The sequence below is a fragment of the Puma concolor genome, chromosome B2, assembly GCF_028749965.1.
Source record: "Puma concolor isolate L17-30 chromosome B2, mPumCon1.1.hap2, whole genome shotgun sequence".
NCBI classification, from domain to species: Eukaryota; Metazoa; Chordata; class Mammalia; order Carnivora; family Felidae; genus Puma; species Puma concolor.
The window spans coordinates 24200424-24222718 of record NC_141671.1 but is presented as its reverse complement, the minus strand read 5'-3'; the positions used below and the strand labels follow the sequence as shown (position 1 = coordinate 24222718).

General features: G+C 39.0%; 1 protein-coding gene across 4 annotated transcripts in view; it reads left to right on the top strand.

Annotated features, from left to right (window-relative positions):
* Positions 1–22295, top strand: part of CDYL (chromodomain Y like) — a 251054-nt gene that overhangs the window by 22526 nt on the left and 206233 nt on the right. For all 4 annotated transcript variants that reach the window (XM_086706397.1, XM_086706395.1, XM_086706394.1 and 1 more), the window contains one exon: positions 1043–1132. In XM_086706397.1, the coding sequence (XP_086562523.1) occupies positions 1043–1132 (90 nt within the window). Of the gene's footprint in view, positions 1–1042; positions 1133–22295 lie in introns of those variants that run through there.

Here is a 22295-nt window from a genome sequence, read left to right as displayed (position 1 = left end):
GAGGGATACAGAGAGACAGAGCGTGAGTGGGGGAGGGGCAGAGAGAGAGGGAGACACAGAATCCGAAGCAGGCTCCAGGCTCCGAGCTGTCTGCACAGAGCCTAACGTGGGGCTGGAATTCACTAACCGTGAGATCATGACCTGAGCCAAAGTCGGACACTTAACCCACTGAGCCAGCCAGGAGCCCCAGAAGGGGGCTTTTTGACCCTGCCCCCACTACCTCCCATCCACCTCCCATCCTTGCATTCTTAATCCACAAACTATTCCTTGGAGTAAGGAATCAAAAATCAATATATGTAAAAAAATTCAAGGTATTGGTAATGTGTGGAGGGGAAGGAGAGAGGTGGTAATATTTATTTTGGGTGTCAAATACAAGGGAATCGTTTTATTTTATACCCTTTTGTATGTATGGAGTACTACAAGATAAAAAATTTTAGTATATAATAATTTTAAAGGCATGCGTGGGGTTGGTTTAAAGTGGGAAGAAAATTCTCTATGATCCTTCTGTTTTGCATTTTTTTTAAGAAAAAGAGGTAATGGAGAAAAATGAGGAGAGAAGGCATTAAATAAGCACAATGAAAGGAAGAGAAAAAGATTTAAGATGGAGAAAGTAAGTGAAAGTAAGGAAAAAAATTCAAGCTGGGAAGACAGACAGCAATGGTGAGTTTGGAAGGAAGACTTATTTGCCTGGTGGGCACAGAATGAGGCAGGAGACCAGACAGATGAATATGGCGACTACCCACAACACTGAGAAGAGATGGGGTTGGAAGAGATGGGAAGGTGCCTCAGATCCTTCAAAAGCTCTCAGCAGATCCACCCCACCTTCTGGCCATCAGCCTCAGCCATTTGAGGTAGTCAAACCACTCCACCCCCAACCCCCCGCCTTATTGTCCAGACCATGGCCCATAGGCAGGAAGCACTGACACCAAGGTCCTGCCAGTGTGTCCACCAGACGCTCCCTCACAGCTCTGGCTCAGATTCTCCTTACACATTAGGTATCTGCCCCGTGACTCAGCCTGCTGTCCTTCCTTCCCTCCCCCAGGGCCTGAGCAGCAGCCTGCCAAACCATAATCAACAGGAGCCCTGCAATCCTCAGGAGCAATGGCGACATCTTTCCAGTGAAACCTGCCGGGTAGGTGTGCAGACTATCAAGGACTTGGTTGGTCACAATGGGACTCCAAACTTCAGGGTAAAAGTCACACTGCCCTCTCCCCCCATCCCCACCCCCCCACCCCCCCCCCCCCCCGCATGGCAAAATTCCACTTGAATTAAAGAGTTACATGTTTTTAAAAAGTGAAACCATAAAAATATATGTAACTCAGGTAAGTAAAGTAAAAAAAAAAAAAAAAAAAAGTGAGTTGTGTAAAAAAAAAGAACAAATGGATATGCAAGCACATGAGACCAGTACAATGGACAGTCTGAACTGTGTGGGGTATGCCATGAAATAGCTTCTTTTTTTTTTTTTTTCTTCAACCTCTGCCTTCAAATCTTCCTTTCTCGACTCCTTGGGCTGAACACACAGCTCTTTAGTCATTCAGCTTCAAAAGCAGTCTCATTCTGGTCACTAAGATTCTATTGCATATATTAAAGTCCAGGCTAAGTCAAAGATTAATTTCATATCCATTCACATCCAAAGGCTTTTCCCCTCCATCCATCCTAGGCTGTACTTGTGGCCCAAGGGTCCATCTGGGAAGGAGGAATAAGGTTCTCCTTTTGCACGGTTCTTCCTTTCTCTCCCTCTCCCTGCTGCTTCTAACCCCTCTGAGGGTGGGTGGGGGTGAGGGGATGGAGGACAAGAAGAATAGGGCAAAAGCACTTTCACTGGACTCTTGCAGCCTCATCTGTCTTGGTGGTTGTGCTCTTGTGCCTGGAGGGGCCCACCCATGGGTGGTACTATTGTCTGACCCAGAAGATGCTCTCCAGGTAATCTCCACTCACAGCCTCACCCCCAGGCAACCATCCCAGCAATGCCCATCACAGCCAGAGGGTTGGGGAGAGGAGCCACCTTGAATGGGGTACCAGCAAGATAGCACAACTCAATTTCTACTAGTGACAACTTGGAAGCTTCTCATTTGGCTGTGAGGGACCAATGGGAGAAGCACCCCAAACCACAAACCCTCTATCCAGATCTTTCTCGTGAATAGATTCTCTTGGTAGTCTTATGTCAAAAGACTTATGGACCTCTTCTTAGAATGTTTATAAAATAAAATATGCAATATTACAAATGAAACTAATATTATAAAGGAAAAAAACATTTTTTTAAATTTGTACTCTAATATGTATGCTGCCTCATGTAACAATCCTCGCAGTGATTTCTAAGTGGTGCTGAGTGTAAATGATATTTTGAGGTATCTGCAACAACTGTGTGTAACATGAAAACACCTGTGGCTTCTACTGGTGACAAAGTTACATGTGTTGCTGATACTACTATGGTTTGTTGTCTACATTCGTAATGGAAGGAAATGCTAAATTTCAGCCAGAAGATAGTAAAAATAAGGACGGACTTATTCTTCCCACTCATGATCATGAACCCCCTGAATTCCATCCACAAATCCCTGAGGACTCCAGATCAAGAAATGCTACTCCAGCGAATGCTCCTCCGACAACCTTCCTGCCTCTGCATATATAGGTCAGAAAAGGTTAGGGAGGTGGCTGCAGGGCCGGTTTGGTGGCCTCTTGGTGAGATTTGTAGCTCCCTTAAGATTAGAGAAAATTAAATCCAATAGTCATCAGCTTGGGGACACACAACTCTGAATCGGTGTGAAAAAGTCCACTAAATGACTTGTTGCTGCAAATGTACTTTCTGCTCTACATTGATGAAAATACTCTGGAATTGGTGTCCAAGAAGCTGTTAAGAGTAAATACCTTGGGGGAGTGGAGGTGGAGGTTGGGGTAAACGGAAGGGAATTACTTTTCATATTAAACCATATAATGAAAAGCGACTTTAAAGAAAACTTTAAAATTTTTCCAAAGGAAACTGTATGTTATTTTAAACTGATCTAAGGCTCATAAGGAGTTTCTAAGCATAAAAGCAATAGAAAAATGATGGGGATGATTGACAGATTTGATTACACCAAAGATAAGTCAAAACATACTGATATCACAAACTAAAAGAATAATAACAAACTTGATGAAATATTTGCAATAAAAATTACAGAAAAGGCGCTAATAGTCTTATATTATGAAACAGTCTTATAGATCAATGGGGGGAAACAGTAACATGCTACAAACGGCTGTTCTAGACTTTTCTTTCTGCCCTGATTCTATCATATCTACCTACAGAGAACAACTGACCAGAAAAGAAAGAGAATCCTAAACACACAGATGAATTTCCAAGATTCACTGGTGGCTGAGGCCACTCCCACTTTTCTTTTAGCTCCCAGTTCAGTCCAATCCACTGGTGTTTCAAACTGGTTAAGGCTTGGAGGACCCAGGGCCAAAGTGGACCTGAGCCTCTACACTAGAAGGAAAATAAGTGAATTTAATCATCTCCCATCTAGGGTATATTTAGAGTTAAGTGGTACCCTTACAATAAGGATGCAAGAAAATTTCTTGAAAGATAAAATGTCATGTTTATTTGTACCTGGCCTTCTGGTAGAGCATCATGCCATGTGTACAACAGAATGGCCTTTGGAGACCAAATAAACTTGGATTCAAGTCCTGGTTCTGCTGCCTTTTACTGTCTATAAAACTTGAACAAGTCACTTATCTAGATCTTTGTTTTCTCATCTGTAAAGTGGGAATGATGCCTCCTCATAGGGTTGTTGTAAGGTTAAGAGATGGTATATGAGATCTACCTCATACCATACACACAAAAAGACTTCAAAGAAATAAATGTTTAACTAAAACATGAAAAGATTATGAAATACAGGATAATTTCTTTATGACCTTGGAATAGGAAATGATTTCTTAAGCAAGGTCCAAAAAAAGGCAAATGATAAAAATATATATACATGAATTAAACTACGCTAAGGTTTAAAACTTCAACGCAATGAAAGATATCTTTTAAAAACTAAAGACAAACAAAAACCTGGAAGAAGATATTTGTAACATATAAAATAAACAAAGCATTGGTATGGAACATACTAAAATTCTTTTAAACAAACTTTTAATGAAAACCCAATAGAAAAACTAGCAAAAGACATGAACGGTAACCCACGGAACAAACCACTATAGCCAACAAATATAGGAAAAGATGTGCAATTTCACCAAAAGCATGATAATGCAAAGAAATTCAGAGTGAGATACTTCACTCCCATAAAATTAGAAAAATTTTTTAACTGTGATGAAACAGTCACTGGAGAGGATTGTGGGGAATCAGGGGTTTTCATGCACTGCTAGTAGGAATGTAAATTGATTCAATCACTTTGGAGAACAATTTGGCATTAGCCAGTAAAGTTAAAAATAATCCCAGCCTCTGGATCCAACAATTCTACTTCTGAAGAAACCCCTGCACGTGTTGGACATGTGCACAAAGAGGCATAGAAAGATGTTTACTGTAGTCTTATTTTATAATAGAGATTTACTAGAACCAACTCAAATGTCCATCTGTAGAAGGGTGGCTAAATAAATTGCACTACATTCATACAATGGAATACTATATACAAGTGAAAATAAATAACCAGGTTTATGTGTAGCAACATGGGGGAATCACAAAAAATATAACTTTGAGTGCAAAAATGCTGCATACACTATGATATGCGTGATATGCATTTATGTAAATATTCTTAAATACCCAAAGCAACACCAAATATTGTTTAGAGATGCATATCTCCATAGTAAAAGTATAAAAATATGGCCTGGATACAAACCAAATTTCTGAGGGGAAGGAAATTGGGCAGGAAATGTAGAAAAACTGTTATTGTACCTTCCTGTACTTTTTTTAAAAATTGAAGTATAATTGACATATAATATTACAGTAGTTTGATGTTTGCATATATAGCAAAATGATCACCACAACTAAGCCTGGTTAGTGTCCTTTGCCACATATAATTACAAAAAAAAATTTTTGTGTGTGATGAGAACTTTTGAGATCCACTCTCTTAGCAACATTCAAATATGCAAGGCAGTATTATTAACTATAGTCACCCTGCTGTATATTACATCTTCATGACTTATTTATTTTATAACTGAAAGGTTGTACCTTTTGGCCCCCTTTACTCACTTTGCCCATGGCCCGCCCCACTCTCTGGCAACCACCAACCTCTTCTCTGTATCTATGTGCTCAAGGTTTTGTTTTGTTTTGTTTTGTTTTGTTGTACTTTCCTATGCTTTAAAAAAAAACTTTTCCCAAAATAAGTAGTAAATATGAAGTACTGAGGAGAGTGTGTGACCTTTATGAGGTGCTTGTTAAATTATAGCTATTTTCGAAATTTTCTATCAAGTATAGGTAACTAAAATAAGCTTCAGTCCTGTGTCCCAATTCCAGGAAACTGGTAGCTCTTCACCCAGCACACCAGCAAATAGCAGGCCCTGTACATTGTAAAACAACATGAAATTAGTGTTGAGCCTCGTGTTAATCCAATGGCTCTCCACTGGAGGCGATTTTGACCCCTAAGGGACACTTGTTGATGTCTGGAGACATTTTGGTTATCACAACTGGAATGGGGGGTGTGCAACTAGAACGTAGAAGACTGAGACCAGGGTTGCTGCTGAACATCCTACAATGCATAGGAGAGCCCCCTACATCAGAGAATTATCTGGTACAAAATGTTAATAGTGTCAGAGTTGAGAAACCCTATGTAAGCCCATAGAAAGTAGAATAAACATTCATTGAACTGAGTTTTAATATATTAAGTTTGACTACTTTTCTGACGTGTTTTTTTTTCTAAATTATCAGACCTGTGGAACCACGCCTTCTTTCTAATACTGGATGCTAAGACTAGATCAGAGAGCATGGGTGATAGAGATACTCCCACCCAGACCGTAACCTTTAGTTTTTTTTCTCTGTCCCCACAGTAGGCAAGATGCCATTTGCCACAGGGAATGTACTCTCTATAATCATTTTAATTGGGCAAAACATTATGGAATTTTTTCCCAACTCTGAAACTGTATCAGTCTTGCATCCTAATTAAGTCCAACACTGGCTGCTTCCAAGCTAAAACAACAGAGGCGTTTCTTTTCAACGTCTCAGCAAATAGTTCAGCTGATCAGTGGACGAGACCTCAAATCCACAACACTAAATGAACTACTTTATATCCTTAAAGTTCAGTTGGCCAAATCACACAGAGAGAGTATATCAATCGTGATCTGATTCAGCTTCATAGCTGAAAATCCCAAAATACAGTCGCTTAAATAAGATGGAACTTTATTCTTTCTCATTTAAAAGATCTAGAAGTAAGACAATTCAGGGCTAATTTGCTAGCTCCATGATATCGTCGTGCTTCTTTGAGCTCTCCAAGGCCCTCATTCTCATAGTCCAAGATGCCCACGGAAGTTCCAACTACAACATCCACATTGGAATCAGCGGGATGGAGGAGAAGGGGAATGAGCATGGCCTTCCATTTTAAGGACACTTCCAAGGGCTCCTTGCAACCCAGCTACTCTTTATCTCATTGGTCAGAACTTAAATACTTGACCCTAACTAAATGATAAGGGAGGCAGAGATATAAAGATTTCTAGCTGGGCAACAATGTGCCTAGTTAAAAATCAGAATTCTTTTATTAAAGGGAAAGAGAAGAATGGATTCTGGAAGGAAGCTAGCAGTTTGGCTTCCCAAATAATCATGCATACTCTTCTTCCCCAACATAGACACATGTGTCTCACTCTGCAAAAGAGATGATTCCAAAGTCTCATCCAGGTATTGCATTTCACCCCAAATCCAGAATCTCTGGGTGATGTCATCTCCATCACAACCAGATGTGGCTCCTCCTGGTCTGGTAATTCACAAACCAAAAAATAAGTTATCTGCATTTACATGAGCAGTACATGCCTTGGTTAGCCCCTCTGGTAGCTGCTGCCTTGGCTGAACTCCCTTGTCTATTGTCCACCATGACCTCTGGCTTTGCCCTCTGGGAGATTCTCCCTTGTCCATTTTCCTCCATGGCTATATTTGAGCCATGGGCATTAGAAGATGTGATGTTCTTTGGAGCTGCAGGGTTTCCACAACTACTCTCTCTTGTGCAGGTGCTGGGACCCAGGGATTCTTTTAAGAATTGAATAATTAGAAGGTTTTGCAAGCCAAGCTAGAGATTTCTGTCCAAATGTAGAAAGCTTCCAACCTATTTGCTTCCAGTCAGTTCCAAGTGTGAGTTACCACAGCCTAAAACTGTGTCTGGAAACTCTATGCCTGAAAACTCTGATCTTTTATTTATAGCTCTTTATACTCTGCCAGTCCCATCCTTCTCAAATTGAAGTTGACTGTTCCTCAGACCTTTTGAAGCAAAGAAAGAAAAAGTTGAGTGGGATGGCAATACCCTTCATCTGTCTTTATGGCTGGACTTGTTTCCATTGTCTAGCAGTGAATACTGAGGGAAGATGCTTGAAAGGGGTTTGGGCCCACGTTCTTATCTCCTGCCAAGGCTGGATGAACATGCAGTCGCGTCTTACTACTGCTTCAGTCTGGGCAGAAAAAGTAATTGGATTTTTCACCCGGGCAAGACTCCCAGTTATAGGGCTCATAATCAATTTAGATCACAGGCAGAGACAATCCCGTAGCGAAACTGTATTCCCTTCCATTTCTGTTAACAGGTAGGCTAGCTCCAGCCCAAGTTCATATCTTGATTGTAGTAGTTGGCTAAAAGCCACAAGAAGCAACCAATACAAACAGAAAGTTTACATTCCCTACCTTTTCCCCTAGCTACACATTCAGTTTGTGTGCTTTCTTTACATGATTCAGCAGGTGACAGTTGGATCAAACATTTTGCTACAGCACAACAAGAGTCACTAGCTTTCCAACCAACAATATCTTTTATCATTGCTCAATACCTGAACTTCTCCACTAAGCCAGTGATACTATTGGATTTTATTGCTTCTATCACCCAACTCCCAGGTGCCAAATCTCATATTGATAAGGATGATCTTTAGCTGTAGCAAATATTAAGATGCAAAAACAAAAGTGGTTTAAATCTGGAACAAGATGTTACACCCAAGATATGACTAGTCATATGTAGAATGTGATAAGAAATATGTATGTTTTATTAATCATAACAGGTCCTAGTAATAACATAAACCTGAGAGTTTATAACTTATATAAAACTCCTTTTCCTGTGTATAATCTGTAACACTTTTCTCAAGTTGGGACAGGATTTCAGATGATGTTTCTCATAAGGAGAACTCCAAAGATCTCATGATTATGTAGACTAATTCCTGACTCAGGGCAGCAGAGATGGGCCATGGAATCATGCATCAGATGGGAATTGGAAGGAAGATATGGAAAGGAAAGGAAAGAAGTGACTGGGGCTGTTCAGTTCAGATCTGACTATAAATTGCTAAATTGTAAGAGAAAAAAAGAAAGAGAGATACATATTGAAATAAATCAGAGAGTCTTTCAGAGACCTGCTGCCACCAGTTATTATAATAACCAACATTTTTTGACACTGTATAATAAATGGCAATGTGTTAAGTTTTTTGTACACCTTGGGTAATCCTCAAAAACATATGATACTCCTGCGATCACCACCTTATAGATAAGGAAATTGAGACATGGGTTAAATAATCTACCCAAAGTCATAGCAAATGACAGAGCCAAGACTTGAACTCAGTCTCTCAGAGACCAAAGGTAATCTTTTGACCACTATGGTATATTGCTTATGATGGAGTTTGAGGTTTTGGGGTTTTTTTTCTCAAAGGAATGACTTATAACCATGTTAACTTTTCAGTACTAGATGGTCATTCATCACCTGTATAATCAATCTGGATTCATCCAGAGGAGAGTCACTCCAGGTCCAGATTATTAATTGATATTTTAAAACCGTATATTATGGTCTTTTAAAAAAAAATTTAATGTTTATTTTATTTTTGAGAGAGAAAGAGAGCACAGGCAGGGGAGGGGCAGAGAGAGAAGGGTACACAGGATTTAAAGCTGGCTCTATGCTGACAGCAGACTACAACCCACAAGATCATGACCTGAGCTGAAGTCAGGTGCTTAACCTACTGAGTCACCCAGGGGCCCCATATATTATGGTCTTAATGAGCAGAAATGGGGGAGGGAAAAAGTTAAGAAAATGAATAAATAGAACAAGTATGATGTGAACACCTTTCATACTACTCTCAAAAATCCCTTTTCTTTTGAAAAATTTTTTTAAGTTTATTTATTTATTTTGAGAGAGAAAGAGAGAGCACAAGTGGGATAGGGGCAGAGAGAGAGGGAGAGAGAGAATCTCAAGCAGGCTCCAAGCTGTCAGCTCAGACTTGAACGTGGGCTCAAATTCATGAACTGTGAGATCATGACCTGAGCCAAAATCAAGAGTTAGATGTTTAACCAACTGAGCCACCCAGGTGCCCCTAAACCTCTTTTCTTCCTTTGCCCCTTTTTCATCAAATATTGAGTGTACCCTCTGTGCCAGCTCTTGCACTTAGGACCGGAAATGTCAACAGGCTCAAGGCCCCACTCTACTCACAGAACAGGGTGTTAAGTGCTGGGAGGAGTGAGGTCAGGTGCTGTGTAAGCTCATAAGAGGCATGTCATGCCCAGTCTTGGGGGCAATGGAGGGGAGAAAAGACTTCTTTTAGGAGAAGATGCCCAAGCAGAGACCTAGAAAGATAAACAGACATTAGCCAAGCACTGGCAGGCAGGAAGGTCACCCCAGCCAAGGAGACAACATGTGCAAAATCCCAGAAGCAAGAGAAAGCTACATTCAGGGCACTGTTAGGTATAGCTGGCATTTGGAGGCCATGAGTAGGGTTTGAGAAGAATCATCCTGAGGCTGGGTTCAAATCCTGAAGGTCTTGGTGCTCCACACTAACCCGTTTGGATTTCATCCTGTGGATAATGGAATGTTGAACGCAAGAGGGACACATCTGATTTGTGCTTTAGAGAGTTCACTCTAGCTTCAGGGTAGAGGATGGTTTGAAACATGACAATAAGTGGAGAAATCAGTGAGTAATCTATGAAGTTGATGTAGTGTTGAGATGGTGATGGCTGGGACTCAGGGATAACAACAAGAATGGGCAGCAGTAGACAGGCTGAAGCATCGCTGTGGACACCTGCTCACAACTGAGTGACAAGGAGTCAGCTCAACACCTGGTTCAGCTTGGAAAATTGGGTGGGTGAGTGACATTAGATGAAGGAAGAAGAGGAGCAGGTCTGGGGACAGGTTGATATCAAATAGAAGTCCTAGGAATCGTGGGTTCACCAGAAAGACCTGGCCTGGGAAAGGTGTATGGTTGTGCACATGCTAGTAATTAGAGCCAGGGAAAGGATGAGCTTACCCAGAGAGTACAGTTGACCTCCTTCCCTACACAGATATCTTAGGCCCTCCTAAGTCACACTGAACTCACAGTGGCCAGGTCTTCCCACTGCAGTGCCCCCCCACATCCAGTCTACTCTCTGGGGTCTTACCCCACTCTAGGTTAGTTGCCCTGATCCTTGTCCTATATTAGATTCTTTGTCTCAGGATCTCTCTCCTAGCTGCTCTACTAAGTGATGACATGCTAAAAACTCATAGGAAATAATGGATTATTAGCTAAAACATTTCTGAATTTTAATTGATGAGAATCAATAGAATTTTGTATCCACAGAAATCTCAAGTTTCTTCCTTCCTTCCTTCTCTCTTTTCTTTCTATTTATTTAATGTTTATTTATTTATTTTGAGAGAGAGAGAGAGAGAGAAAGAGAGAGCAGGGGAGGGTCAGAGAGAGAGGGAGAGAGAATCCCAAACAGGGCTCCACACTGTCAGCACAGAGCCTAAGGCAGGGTTCATTCCCACCAACCACTAGATCATGACCTGAGCCAAAATCAAGAGTCAGATGTTTAACTGACTGAGCCACCCAAGCACCCCCTTTCTACTTTGTTTGTTTGTTTGTTTGTTTGTTTGTTTGTTTTTGAATCAGTGGTTTTTCCTGAGGTGAGCTGCCCCTCAGGACCCCACCACTACCACTATAACTCCCATCTCCTCAAATATGGATTTGCCAAAAATTGAGTATTTGGTTTTTTGCTTTGAAAGCATAAGGTGTAAATTGCCTTTCAGAATCCTGATCCTTTTTGTCATAGAGGTTGTCTATGTCACAGGTTGTGACTATTTTAGTGCTTGACATAGCCCAAACAGAATCAGAGCATGCAGCCATTTTCCACCAATGCAAGGCCCCTAAGTTACAGACACAGGAAGGGGGTGGCAGAGAAGAAACAACAGTGTTTTGGAAGTAAAATGTAATACAGTAGAGAAGCTTTCACACAGCGATCATTGGGGGCTCCTATCCCATGTTCTCATAGCAATATGACATTTGTCGTACTGCATTGTAATTCTTTTTTTTTTAATTTTTTTTTTTTTTGAGAGATAGAGAGAGGGAGGGAGTGCATGCACATGCAGGTGCATACATGAGTAGAAGTAGGGGTAGAGAGAGAGGAGGGTATCCGAAGCAGGGTCCACACTTTTAGCGTGGAGCTCAATTTGGAGCTCAATCTCAGGAACCATGAGATCATGCTGAGCCCAAACCTGAGTTGGACACTTCACCGACTGAGCCACTTAGATGCCACTACAACTCTTTCTTCTAATATTTAATATCTCAAGAAGATAAATATCATATCTTGTCCTTCTTTTCACTCCTTCCTGTGCCTTGACACAGTGCTCTTTATAGCAGGTGCTTAATAAGTATCTGTTGAGCAAATAAATGAATGAATCTCTAGAAAAATGCCATTCAGAGAATGTCAGGTAATTTTTCATATACCAAATCACATGGACAGATTTTCCAAGAGATACAATATTTCTACCACTCCGTTGTCCACTGGGAAAAAGTATGAAGAATATGTATGAATAACACAGGTTATGTGGCAAACATCAAATGGCTTCAGGTGGACGGTAAGAAAAAGAATGGAGTGAGCAAAAATGATAATTGATTGCAAGAACTGGAATAGAAATGGCCACTACACATAGTAGTGACCATTTCACAATGTATACAAACGTCAAATCATGCTATATTTGTATATAGCATGGATGTACATGCTATGCTGTATACCTGAAATCAATATGGTATTTGAAGTCAATTAGACTTCAATCCATTTTTGTTTGTTTGGTTGGATTTTTTTGGAAGATCCACACCATGGAATGTTATGCAACTTTTATGTTTTTAATTTTTTTAAGTTTATTTACTTATTTTGAGGGGGGAGGGGCAGAGAGAGATGGAGAGAGAGAATCCCAAGCAGGCTCCGCACTGTCATTGCAGAGCCCAATAAGGCACTTGAATTCGCAACTGTGAGATTATGACTTGAGCCATAACCAACTGAACCACCCAGGACTTTAAAACATTTAAAAAAAAGAATTTAGAAGCAAAAGTGAGGTATGATGGCATTGAGAAATATGAGGAAAGAAAGTCGAGAGGATGAACAAACACAGGAGGGGGAGCCAAGAAAGGAAAAAGTATGTGGTTAGATAGATTGATAGCAAAGATGTGAAAAACAAATTTTAGTGAAAAAAGAAATAAAGGGAAATCTTGGTAAACTGCAGAACCAATGATGGAGTTGAGAAAGGTAAAAAGGAAAATGTGCCAAAAGCCAAGAAGAAGAAGTTTCTTGGCTTGCAATGAACCATTTCTAAAGGCTTCTACGGTCTTACTCCCTCTGCTATTCAAAGCTCTCTAAAATTCTTCTCTTCCTACAAGTCTTTAACAGGAAAGGAGAAAACATTCAAACTCCTCTCATAAAATTGTAAGAGTAGAAGAGATCTCAGCAATCATTGAACACCTTCAACTGGCAGATGAGAAAATTGAGGCCCCGGGAATGGAAGTGGTTGGACCATTTTGGAACCTGAGCCAAAACCACCTTCTGTGTATTTCCGGATCTGTGCTCATTCCAATAGATTCTCATTTCCTGTTCCTATTTCTCCAAACAGAGGATATCTCTGTCATCTGAATAAGCTGGGGAAAAAAAGTTTATTTTGTAAAAATGAGTCAATAAATATTTCTATGTGAAGAAATAAACAAGAAGTCTTGGAGGCAGAGGCTGTGCTTTGATTGCTGTTGTACTTCTAGGATCCTGCCCAGCACCTGGCACAGTGGTTTTAAATAAGGTTAGGAGGGATGATGGGATGCATGGACAGATGGACATACAGATAGATGGATAGATGGATGGATGAATTTGTTCTACCAGGGCTGCTGCTGCTACCTGGATAGTTATTGAACAGACTTGTATGATCTTAAGAGCTATCTGAATCCAACTTTCAATTGTATATGGATAATGACCCCAGGTTGTTTTAGTATTATCAAGTGAATGAATGATTGAAATGCTCTCAGAGAAGTCATAATCTCATCAAAAACCTAAGATATACACATAAATAGAAATAATAAGCAATACAGGACAACAGTCTGTTAAATGCCAGGTAACTATACAAGCAGGTTTGGGCTGTAAATAGAGTGAATCTATAATTTATTTTCTAAACTGGGACCCTTTTGAGAGTGGCTACTGCTTAGTCCTCTTAAAATTAATAAGCATGATGTTACTAAATGGCTATGAAAAGTACATGTAAGTGATAGAAGCTAGAGAAAAAAGTGGAGATTTTGTACTTTAATTTTGTAGAAATGAGTTTGCTATCTTATGGTAAAAAAGTCAGACCTGTCTTCCTAGTGTTTTTAATTACACACATTTGGCTTTGAGCAAAATACCCTTCTAATGGTCTAATGACAGTAGTCCAGAATTATTTTTTTTTAATGATAGAAATGTTGCTAACAAGGTATATAAACCTACATTTATACCTTTCCTATGTAAAGTGTAGTCTGTGGGCCAGTAGCACAAGCATCACGTGGGAACGTGTTAGAAATGCAGACCCTCTGGCCCCACCCCCGACCCGCAGTCAGACTCTGCCCATTAATGAGGTCCTTGGAGGGGCACCTGGGTGGCTCAGTCGCTTAAGCATCTGACTCTTCATTTTGGCTCAGGTCACGATCCCACAGTTCGTGGGATCGAGCCCCGCATCAGGCTGTGTTGACAGCATGGAGCCTGCTTGGGATTCTTTCTCTCAACCCTTCTCTCTGTCCCTCCCCCACTTATGCTTGCGCGCTCTCTCTCTCTCTCAAAAAAATAAAATAAATAAACATTAAACAAAAAATTTTCTAAATGAGGTCCCCGGATTACCTGTAGGCACATTGAAGTTTGAGAAGCATTGGTCTAAACACATTCATTCTTCCAAAAGAATAACATTTATTTAAACATTTCAATATACTTTTCCTACTTCACTCCTGCTCCCCTTTATAAAATATATTCAAAGCGTACTTCCTTTTGCTTTTCAGCCAACGTCAGTGTCTGGAACTTTAATGATGATAATGAGAAGTACAGTTGTTTACAAAAAGAACAGGAAAACTGTGGATGAAACACCCTTATATCCCCACAAATGCACTCTCCGCTCAGGGCTGAGGTTGGAAAACACATTCACAAGATAATCTGCTCCATTTTGGTACAGACCAGCTTTAACTCTACCTAACCATTTTGGTTTTAAAACTTCTCCCAGTTAAGAGGTGGGGAAATGATAGAAGAGGAAAGCATACTTGGAAATGCAAACTGATCCAGGAAATCTTCACTTTCATTCATTGTAAATGCCTAACAAAGGCTTTTCTTTTCCTAAGTTGAAGGAGTAGCCACATGCTATGGAGGTGGCTTGCTCATCCTTCCTGCAACTGCTTTGTTGGCTCAGGGCCCAGCGTGAATTTGGTAATACTGGGCAAGGCCACATCTGTGTGCCGGCCTGCATGGCATCTCTATTTTTGCAGCCATTAAATAGCTTCTCCCATCTCCAGTCTGTGTTGCTGCACATGTGACCCAATGAATCCCCTGTAGAATGAAGCCATAATAATGGGCAGGGCAATTAGCTCAGGGATACCGGGCCTTCCTAGCAGCCTCTTGCCCATGTTAGTATTTGCAATGTATCCTGGGCGGGGTGCTTCTGAGAATTCCACTAATGCCCCATTACCATCCCTGAGGCTGGAAACCGTGGGGAAAGAGATCTGTTTCCTTCCTGCCCAAGATGAATGTTGTGAAGGGCAATTGAGGGGGTTGGGAGTGCCTCCAAATAAAGGTCTTTTATGCATCTTTAAAGCTGTAAGTCACTCAGTCATACTCTTTTTTGCCTGCTGGCATGACAACTTTAAAAATGTACATTTCTGAACTTGCAGTGTAACAGGATTTCATCCTAACTTCGGTGAAGAAGAATTAGAACAGGGAAGATTTAAGTGTACAGTGTGGGCTGAAATCAGGGTAATATTGATGGAACACCTCCATGGTGCTCTCCTAACATAAGCCATTACCTGCCAACTAGAATTTTACATTCAAAAAGCATAGGTGAATCTTAAACAATCAAGGCTGCTATCCCTGAAGGATCAGATAGACAAGACATCTCATAGTGAAAACCATGGAATCTTAGCCCTCAAAGAAGATCTTTAGAAGCCCCCTCTTCCTTTTGTGGGGGAATTGTCTATCAAATGAAGACTGTGTCTGCCCTGCTTCATCATCTTGCCATAAGGATCAAATCAGACAAAATGGGAGACTACATTTGAAACTGCGCAAACCAAAATAGTACATGTTTTTTAGGAATCTTCATTATTATTTTAAACTGAGAGAATAAGCGCAAAGGAGTCAAAATGGTGACTTGTCCACAGTCACTAGGTCATGGGTTCCCTTAGAAGTGTTTGACCACCTGTGAGCTCAACTAGACTAGATCACTTTCACAAAAGAACCTTGTCTTTCCCCTGGGTCTGCCAGTGATCAAGGCACATGTGCCTGCCCTAGGTCATACAGAATACTTGTACTCTGGGCTCTCACTGGAGAATACAACCTTGAACTCCTTACTGTCCAGTCCTTTAGCAGAGACCGGTTTTTGAAAAATAATGTTTGTGGAAATTCCCTGAAAGGTATATATATATTGTCTGTTCTGCTAGATACCCTAAAATTTACCCTGGGACCAAACCTGATTGTGAGAGTCCTGTGTGTTTAGATCACACATATTTGCCTCCTTGGAGAATGGACTTGAATGAATTGTGCATACATAGAGGGGTGCTATCAGACCCGACCCTAAGTAATACATCACTATATTTAACACAGGGATCTTATTGCTAACCCAGGCTGCCACTTTGCTGGATTCCTCTTTATGAGGACCCATTAGGAGAGATTCCCCTGGGGTTGCAGCTTCAGGAGAACCATGGCTTTTACGAAACATCCTTTTATCTTACAAATAGTAGCAGCAAGCTCATAACTGGGAGTGCTCTGGCCACTAGGAAACTTAGAGTCAAATTTGTTTAGCAAATGAAATGCATTGCACTGTAATAATTTTATCCTTGCTTTGATTTCCTTACCCCCTTTTCCCTTTGACAATTTCCTTTATCTCTTTGTATTGCCTATGTTTTGTAAACCAACTCATTTTTATAAATCTATTGTGGTAACTTCATAAATTTCAGTTGGATTGAATGGAGTCCTTGGCATCTTTTGCCAATAAAGCCTCAACTCAAACTCCTTATGCCAAGTACTTGCAGCAGCTGGGCATTGGGGATGATGCGCAGCTATGATTTTTCAGAGGCATATGTAAGTCATGAATATAAATAGATCATATTTCCAAGACCATGAAGTTGACAGATTTTCATATCAGAAGATGTATTTAGCCCCATAAGATCTCTTGAAGTTATAACCAGATATTGAAGGTTAGATAAGGCAATTGACCTTTGACATTTAGCTCTTGGCCTCATCAACATGCAAATCTCAGTTGGACTATATCATTTGGTTTTGTGACAATTTGGACAAAGACTGGTTAAAGTTTGCCCTTTGTTCTCTGGATACATTAAACAAATGAAGTGTAACTTGTAATAAGGAACATTTGAAAATTAAAGAGTTATTTCCCAACTACTTTTATTCCTATGCTCTTGACAATCATGCCAACTCTTGAAATTGCTCTAAAATTTAAGTAATAACATGGTATGTGCCTTTTCTGAAACATTTGGAGATGTTCACTACTTCTTTGTTGAAATCATTCCCTCTTGAATTCTGTAATATTGCCTCCTCTTTCTTCTCTTATTTGCTCTCTGATTAAGTCTTTGCCTTATGAAACGTTTTCTCTTCCTCCTTACACCCTTGGACTATAGATATTACCCAAGTTCACCACTCAGTCTGACAGCTTCTCTCTTCTCATTTGCTAGGGTAACTAACCCTTAAAGCATCAACTATCATTCTTAACAGCTGACTGTCCAGTCTGACTATTCACTTGAGTTCCGATTTCTCAGCTCAGATTATTTACTGGATCTTCCACTGACACTTGACATTCATTGGGTCAGCCATTTAGTGAACTTTGTTAGTGCTATCAGGACACTTAGTCATAACAAAAAAAAAAAAAAAAAAAAAAAAAAAAACTTTTGTATACAGTACATGCTACAATAGGTGCTTTAAAAATATATTTCATTCTGGGGTGCCTGGGTGCCTCAGTCAGTTAAGCATCCGACTCTTGATTTTGGCTCAGGACATAATCTCACGGTTCACAGGATCAAGCCCCTTATTGGGCTCTGTGTTGACAGTGCAGAGTCTGCTTGGAAATTCTCTCTCCCTCTCTCTCTGCCCCTTCACTGCTCATGCTCTCTCTCTCTCTCTCTCTCTCTCTCTCAAAATAAACAAATGAACTTAAAAAAAAAAGATTTCATTTAATCCTCTGAACCACCCTATTGGTGGGTTTTATCTTCTTAGCTTTACATATTAGGAAACAGGGAATGAGAGACAGAGACAGAAACTTGCCCTGGTCTTTCAGCAAGTTTTTCTCAACATTGCAAAAACAAAATTTGAACTCCAGTCTGTCATGTTAAGCTGCCTCCCAAACTTATATCTAAAATTAAATTCTCTTTTTTTTTCCAAAATAAACTTTCATGATGTCCCTATTTTCGCCTACCATACCGTAATTCTCCTACTAAATATAAAGCTTAAAATTTAGGATACTTTTTTGATCCTTCCCCTCCTTATCACTGTTCATATGAAATCCATCACAAGGCCTGCCATGTTGCTTCTTTCCAATTTTTCTTTCATCCATTCTTCTTTCTTGTACTTCACAGACTTCTTCATTAATGTCTCCAATAAATCGCTGTCCTCTCTTTCTGCCTCTAGCTCTCATGCATGCCTTCCTTCCCCAATTCCCTACTGTTGAACCTTCCCAAGGGCAGCCTCTGCCCTGTCATTAGTTGGTCAGAAGTCTTCAGTGTAGGGCTTCCACAATTCAACTCTAACCTATTTTTACCGTTTTATCGGCCTTCACTTTACTTTCACTTCAATCTTCTGCTCTCTTCATTTTCCCTGGAACAAGCATTTCATTTTCCTTCTAAACTTCTGTTCACAAAGTCTTTCCTCTCTTGAAGTATATATTCTTTTCCCACCCCTACCCTTGAAATGCCCAACTCAAGTCTCAGAGTTGGTTCTGTGGTTTTTACCTTCCTCAAAAATTTGCCTACTGTATTTATTATTACTTATTCAGCACAATTTTATGTTGCCTTGCATTCTGAGGAAAATTCTCGTGTGTGTGTGTGTGTGTGTGTGTGTGTGTGTGTGTGTTGCCTCCTTGGTCAGATTTTAAATTCGTAGAGGGCAAGGATGGATTTCAAACACTTTCTATATCCTTTGGAGATTTAGAATGAGTTATCATATAAATCGCCTATGAACAATATAATATTCAAGGAAAGCAAATTACTTTGATAGAGGAAATGAAAACAACACAGGTTTTAGAATTTATAGCACCTAAATTCCAATCTAATCAACTGTGGAAATTCAGTCACTTTAAGATTCTTTGATAACATGGAGTTACTTCTGTCTACCTCAGAGCTTATGGTGATATTCAGTGAGGTATAGAGCATTTAGGCCAGTACCTGCCATCATTGTGTACTGAAAAATGAAATTATTATGCTTACTTGATAACTGAAGGAAGTCACTGTTTTTTCAAGCTCTGTGTGAGCATAAATGATTGGTTTGGGCCACCACTGTATCTATAATTGATTGACATGAATAAGTGTATAGAATGTAAGCTCAAACTATTTAAAATAAGTTTGTTGCCAATTTCTTTATGTATTATCATACTATTTTAGAGTGAAAATAGTCCTTATCTAAACCATGACCCCAACACATGTCTTCAAGAAAATGAGAAAAACATTTTTATAATGATTTTTTTGGTAAAACTAAATAATACAATTTAAATAATTACCCTATATCTTATGATTATGACTCTCCTACTTTGTGTATGTGTTAAATTCCTTTGTTTTATGAAACAATGTTGATGATATATAGTAGAGGGTAGCAGTTGTGAGTTCTGTTTGACTGCTATGATTTTCCTTAATGAAACAAAAAGTTGGCAAATTGATGATGGTTTCCACAGTACTTTTTTTAAAAGGGTACAGGTCCCAAGTTATACCAAAAGCTTAGAAACCTTAATCTAGCCCAAGCTCTTTGTTTCCAAATTGAAAATTATTTAACCTATATAAGTTACATTACTTGTTCAAGGTACATAGCTACTGCAGACCCACTGTGAGAATTCAATTCTCCTAACTCTGAGAATGGACTTCATCTTTTAAGTGAAAATTGACCCTTTCTACTAATGGAAACAGGAAACCATTTCAACTTAACTTTTGAAGAAAATGCACTGTTAAATTTTATTCACTTATAATAAACTTATTAAAATCCTCCCAAAGGATGACTTTATTCGTAAATGAAAAAACTTGATGATAAGGTGTAAACTTGTAAAGGATATTTAAAATAGTTTCCAAGTTTTTAAAATTTCATATTTTCTATTTATTTTCACATAAAATTTATTTTCATCAAAAATACATTTTCTTACATAAAAGCTATGGAAAATACAGAAATACAGTAAGAAGAAATAAAAACTCTATAATTCCAGAGGGAATCATGTTGGTATATGAGCATGGTTCCTGCTACATATTTTTCTATGTACATTTTTGCATAGTTGAAATTATACTGCATATATAATATTTATATTTCTGGGTTCTTCATTTTAATTTTTTAATATTTAAAAACTAAGTAATACATTCACATAGTTTCAAGATCAGAAGCTACAAATGTATATAGAGAAGATTCTCCTCTGACCTAACTCTCAGTCACCTGTTTCTCCTCAACAAAAATTAGCATTCCAGCTTTTTTAGTCCAGAGATATTTTATGCATTATGCTCAGGTTCTTTCATTTCACATTAAGACATAAGCATTTCCTCATCTTTGAAAAAAATCTTATTATTAAGGGCTATATAATATTTTATTTTATAGATATGCTATAATTTATTTAGTCATGCTTACATATTACATTTTAAATTTTCATTTTCATTTACATTTTCATTTTTTTATATTTTAAGTAACTCTTCAGATCCTATAGCTTAAACTAAATGAATCCATTGATCTTTTTATTTTAAAAATTATAAGACTTTAACAATAACTTTCCTTGAACAGATTAGTGTTATTTTACCTCTATTACTGAAAGCAAATCTGCTGTTTCTTTAACTGAAGTTAGTCAGTCAACCTGGGGTTGAAACAATCTTTTATCTGCATGAACTTATTTCAGCCGAATACAGTCATATTCTCTCAAAAAAGAATTACCCACCCCACTCAGTGCTCCATAACAACTTACTGGAAAATGTACCAGTAGAACAAACTTTTCACTTTAGGATGAATAAGGTCTGAGGATCTAATGTAAAAAACATGGTGAATATAGGCGATAATACTGAATTGTAGTATTGAAATTTGCTAAGAGAATAGAACTCAAAGATTCCTACAAAAATTTTTAAAAAGATAAATTTGTGAAGTAATGGATGTTAATTAACTAGACTGAAGGAATCCTTTCACAATGTATGTATATGTGTATCAAATATGTATATCAAATCACCACTATGTACACTTTAAATTCTTACAATTTTATGTCAACTATACCTCAATAAAACAAATTAAAAAGTAAAGAATGCACCAGTAAGAATTCATGGCATTTTGACCTCACTATCATCACTGCACCCTATATACTAGGAGCTCATGAATTCACGGTATTGTTGGCTAAAACTTTTTTTGGAGCTCTCTTCTAAAGCAGAGAGAAGAGATGCATTAAAACATCAACAAGACCAAAGACATAAAAAACAACATGGCAATTAAAAAAAAGAAGATTAGGGGAACCTGGGTGGCTCAGTCGGTTAAGCACCCGACTTTGGCTCAGGTCATGATCTCATGGATTATGGATTCAAGCCCTGTATTGGGCTCTGTGCTGACAGCTCAGAGCCTGCAGCCTGCTTCAGATTCTGTGTCTCCCTCTCTCTCTGCCCCTCCCCTGCTCGTGCTCTGTGTCTCTCTCTCAAAAATAAATAAACATTAAAAAAAAATTTAAATTTAAAAAAAGATTATCCAAGTAGTAAACTTACCAAGAATAAATGTTTATGCTACTTTCAGAGGACCATGCAGTGTTGATGGGCTTCATGCTAAATACTGATGGCATTGGTTCCTTGTGGATTGATCAGAAAAAAAGCTTGCTTCATTTAGAGGAATATTCATGGCAATGAATAAAGAAAGGAGAAGCCTCAGCAAAGTAAGGGGTCAGTCATCCATTTCTAGCATAGAGGAAGGTAGATGTGAAGCTGAGCTATTCGGGGTGAGAAATCTGAACCTAAGCTATGACAAAATTGGCACAAAGGGACCAAAAAGAAACCTGGCAGGAATGGAAAATGCCTGGTTAAAATATTTATAGTAAAGAGGGGAACACATGGGTTTACTACAGATGGACTTATCAAATATAAGCCTAACTCTCAGAAAAACAAATAAATCAGTGAGGCTTCACTTTATGCTTTTGCTGTAATTCGCTCCCAACCAACCCAAATCCCAGCCCCATCATACCCCTTATAAATAAAGTCCACTGGCCTTGTGCCATTCCTTCATGTGGAACTTTAACATGTTCTCAATTTGGTATAAATTATGCAATTTCAGGGTTTAGCTCACCTTTCTAACTGTATTTCCAAATATGTGTTATAATACTAAGCTAGAACTCTCTTTTACAGAGATGTTCAAAGTGACTTGAGGAAAAAGGGTAATGCAGAGAAAGCTCTCCTGGAGACTGTAGCTCAGGTTTGAATTACATCAATCTCTGAAATTGTTTTTGGGTAACATTTGAGTATTTGCACACTTGTGTAGGTGGCAGAAACAAACATAAATCCAATTT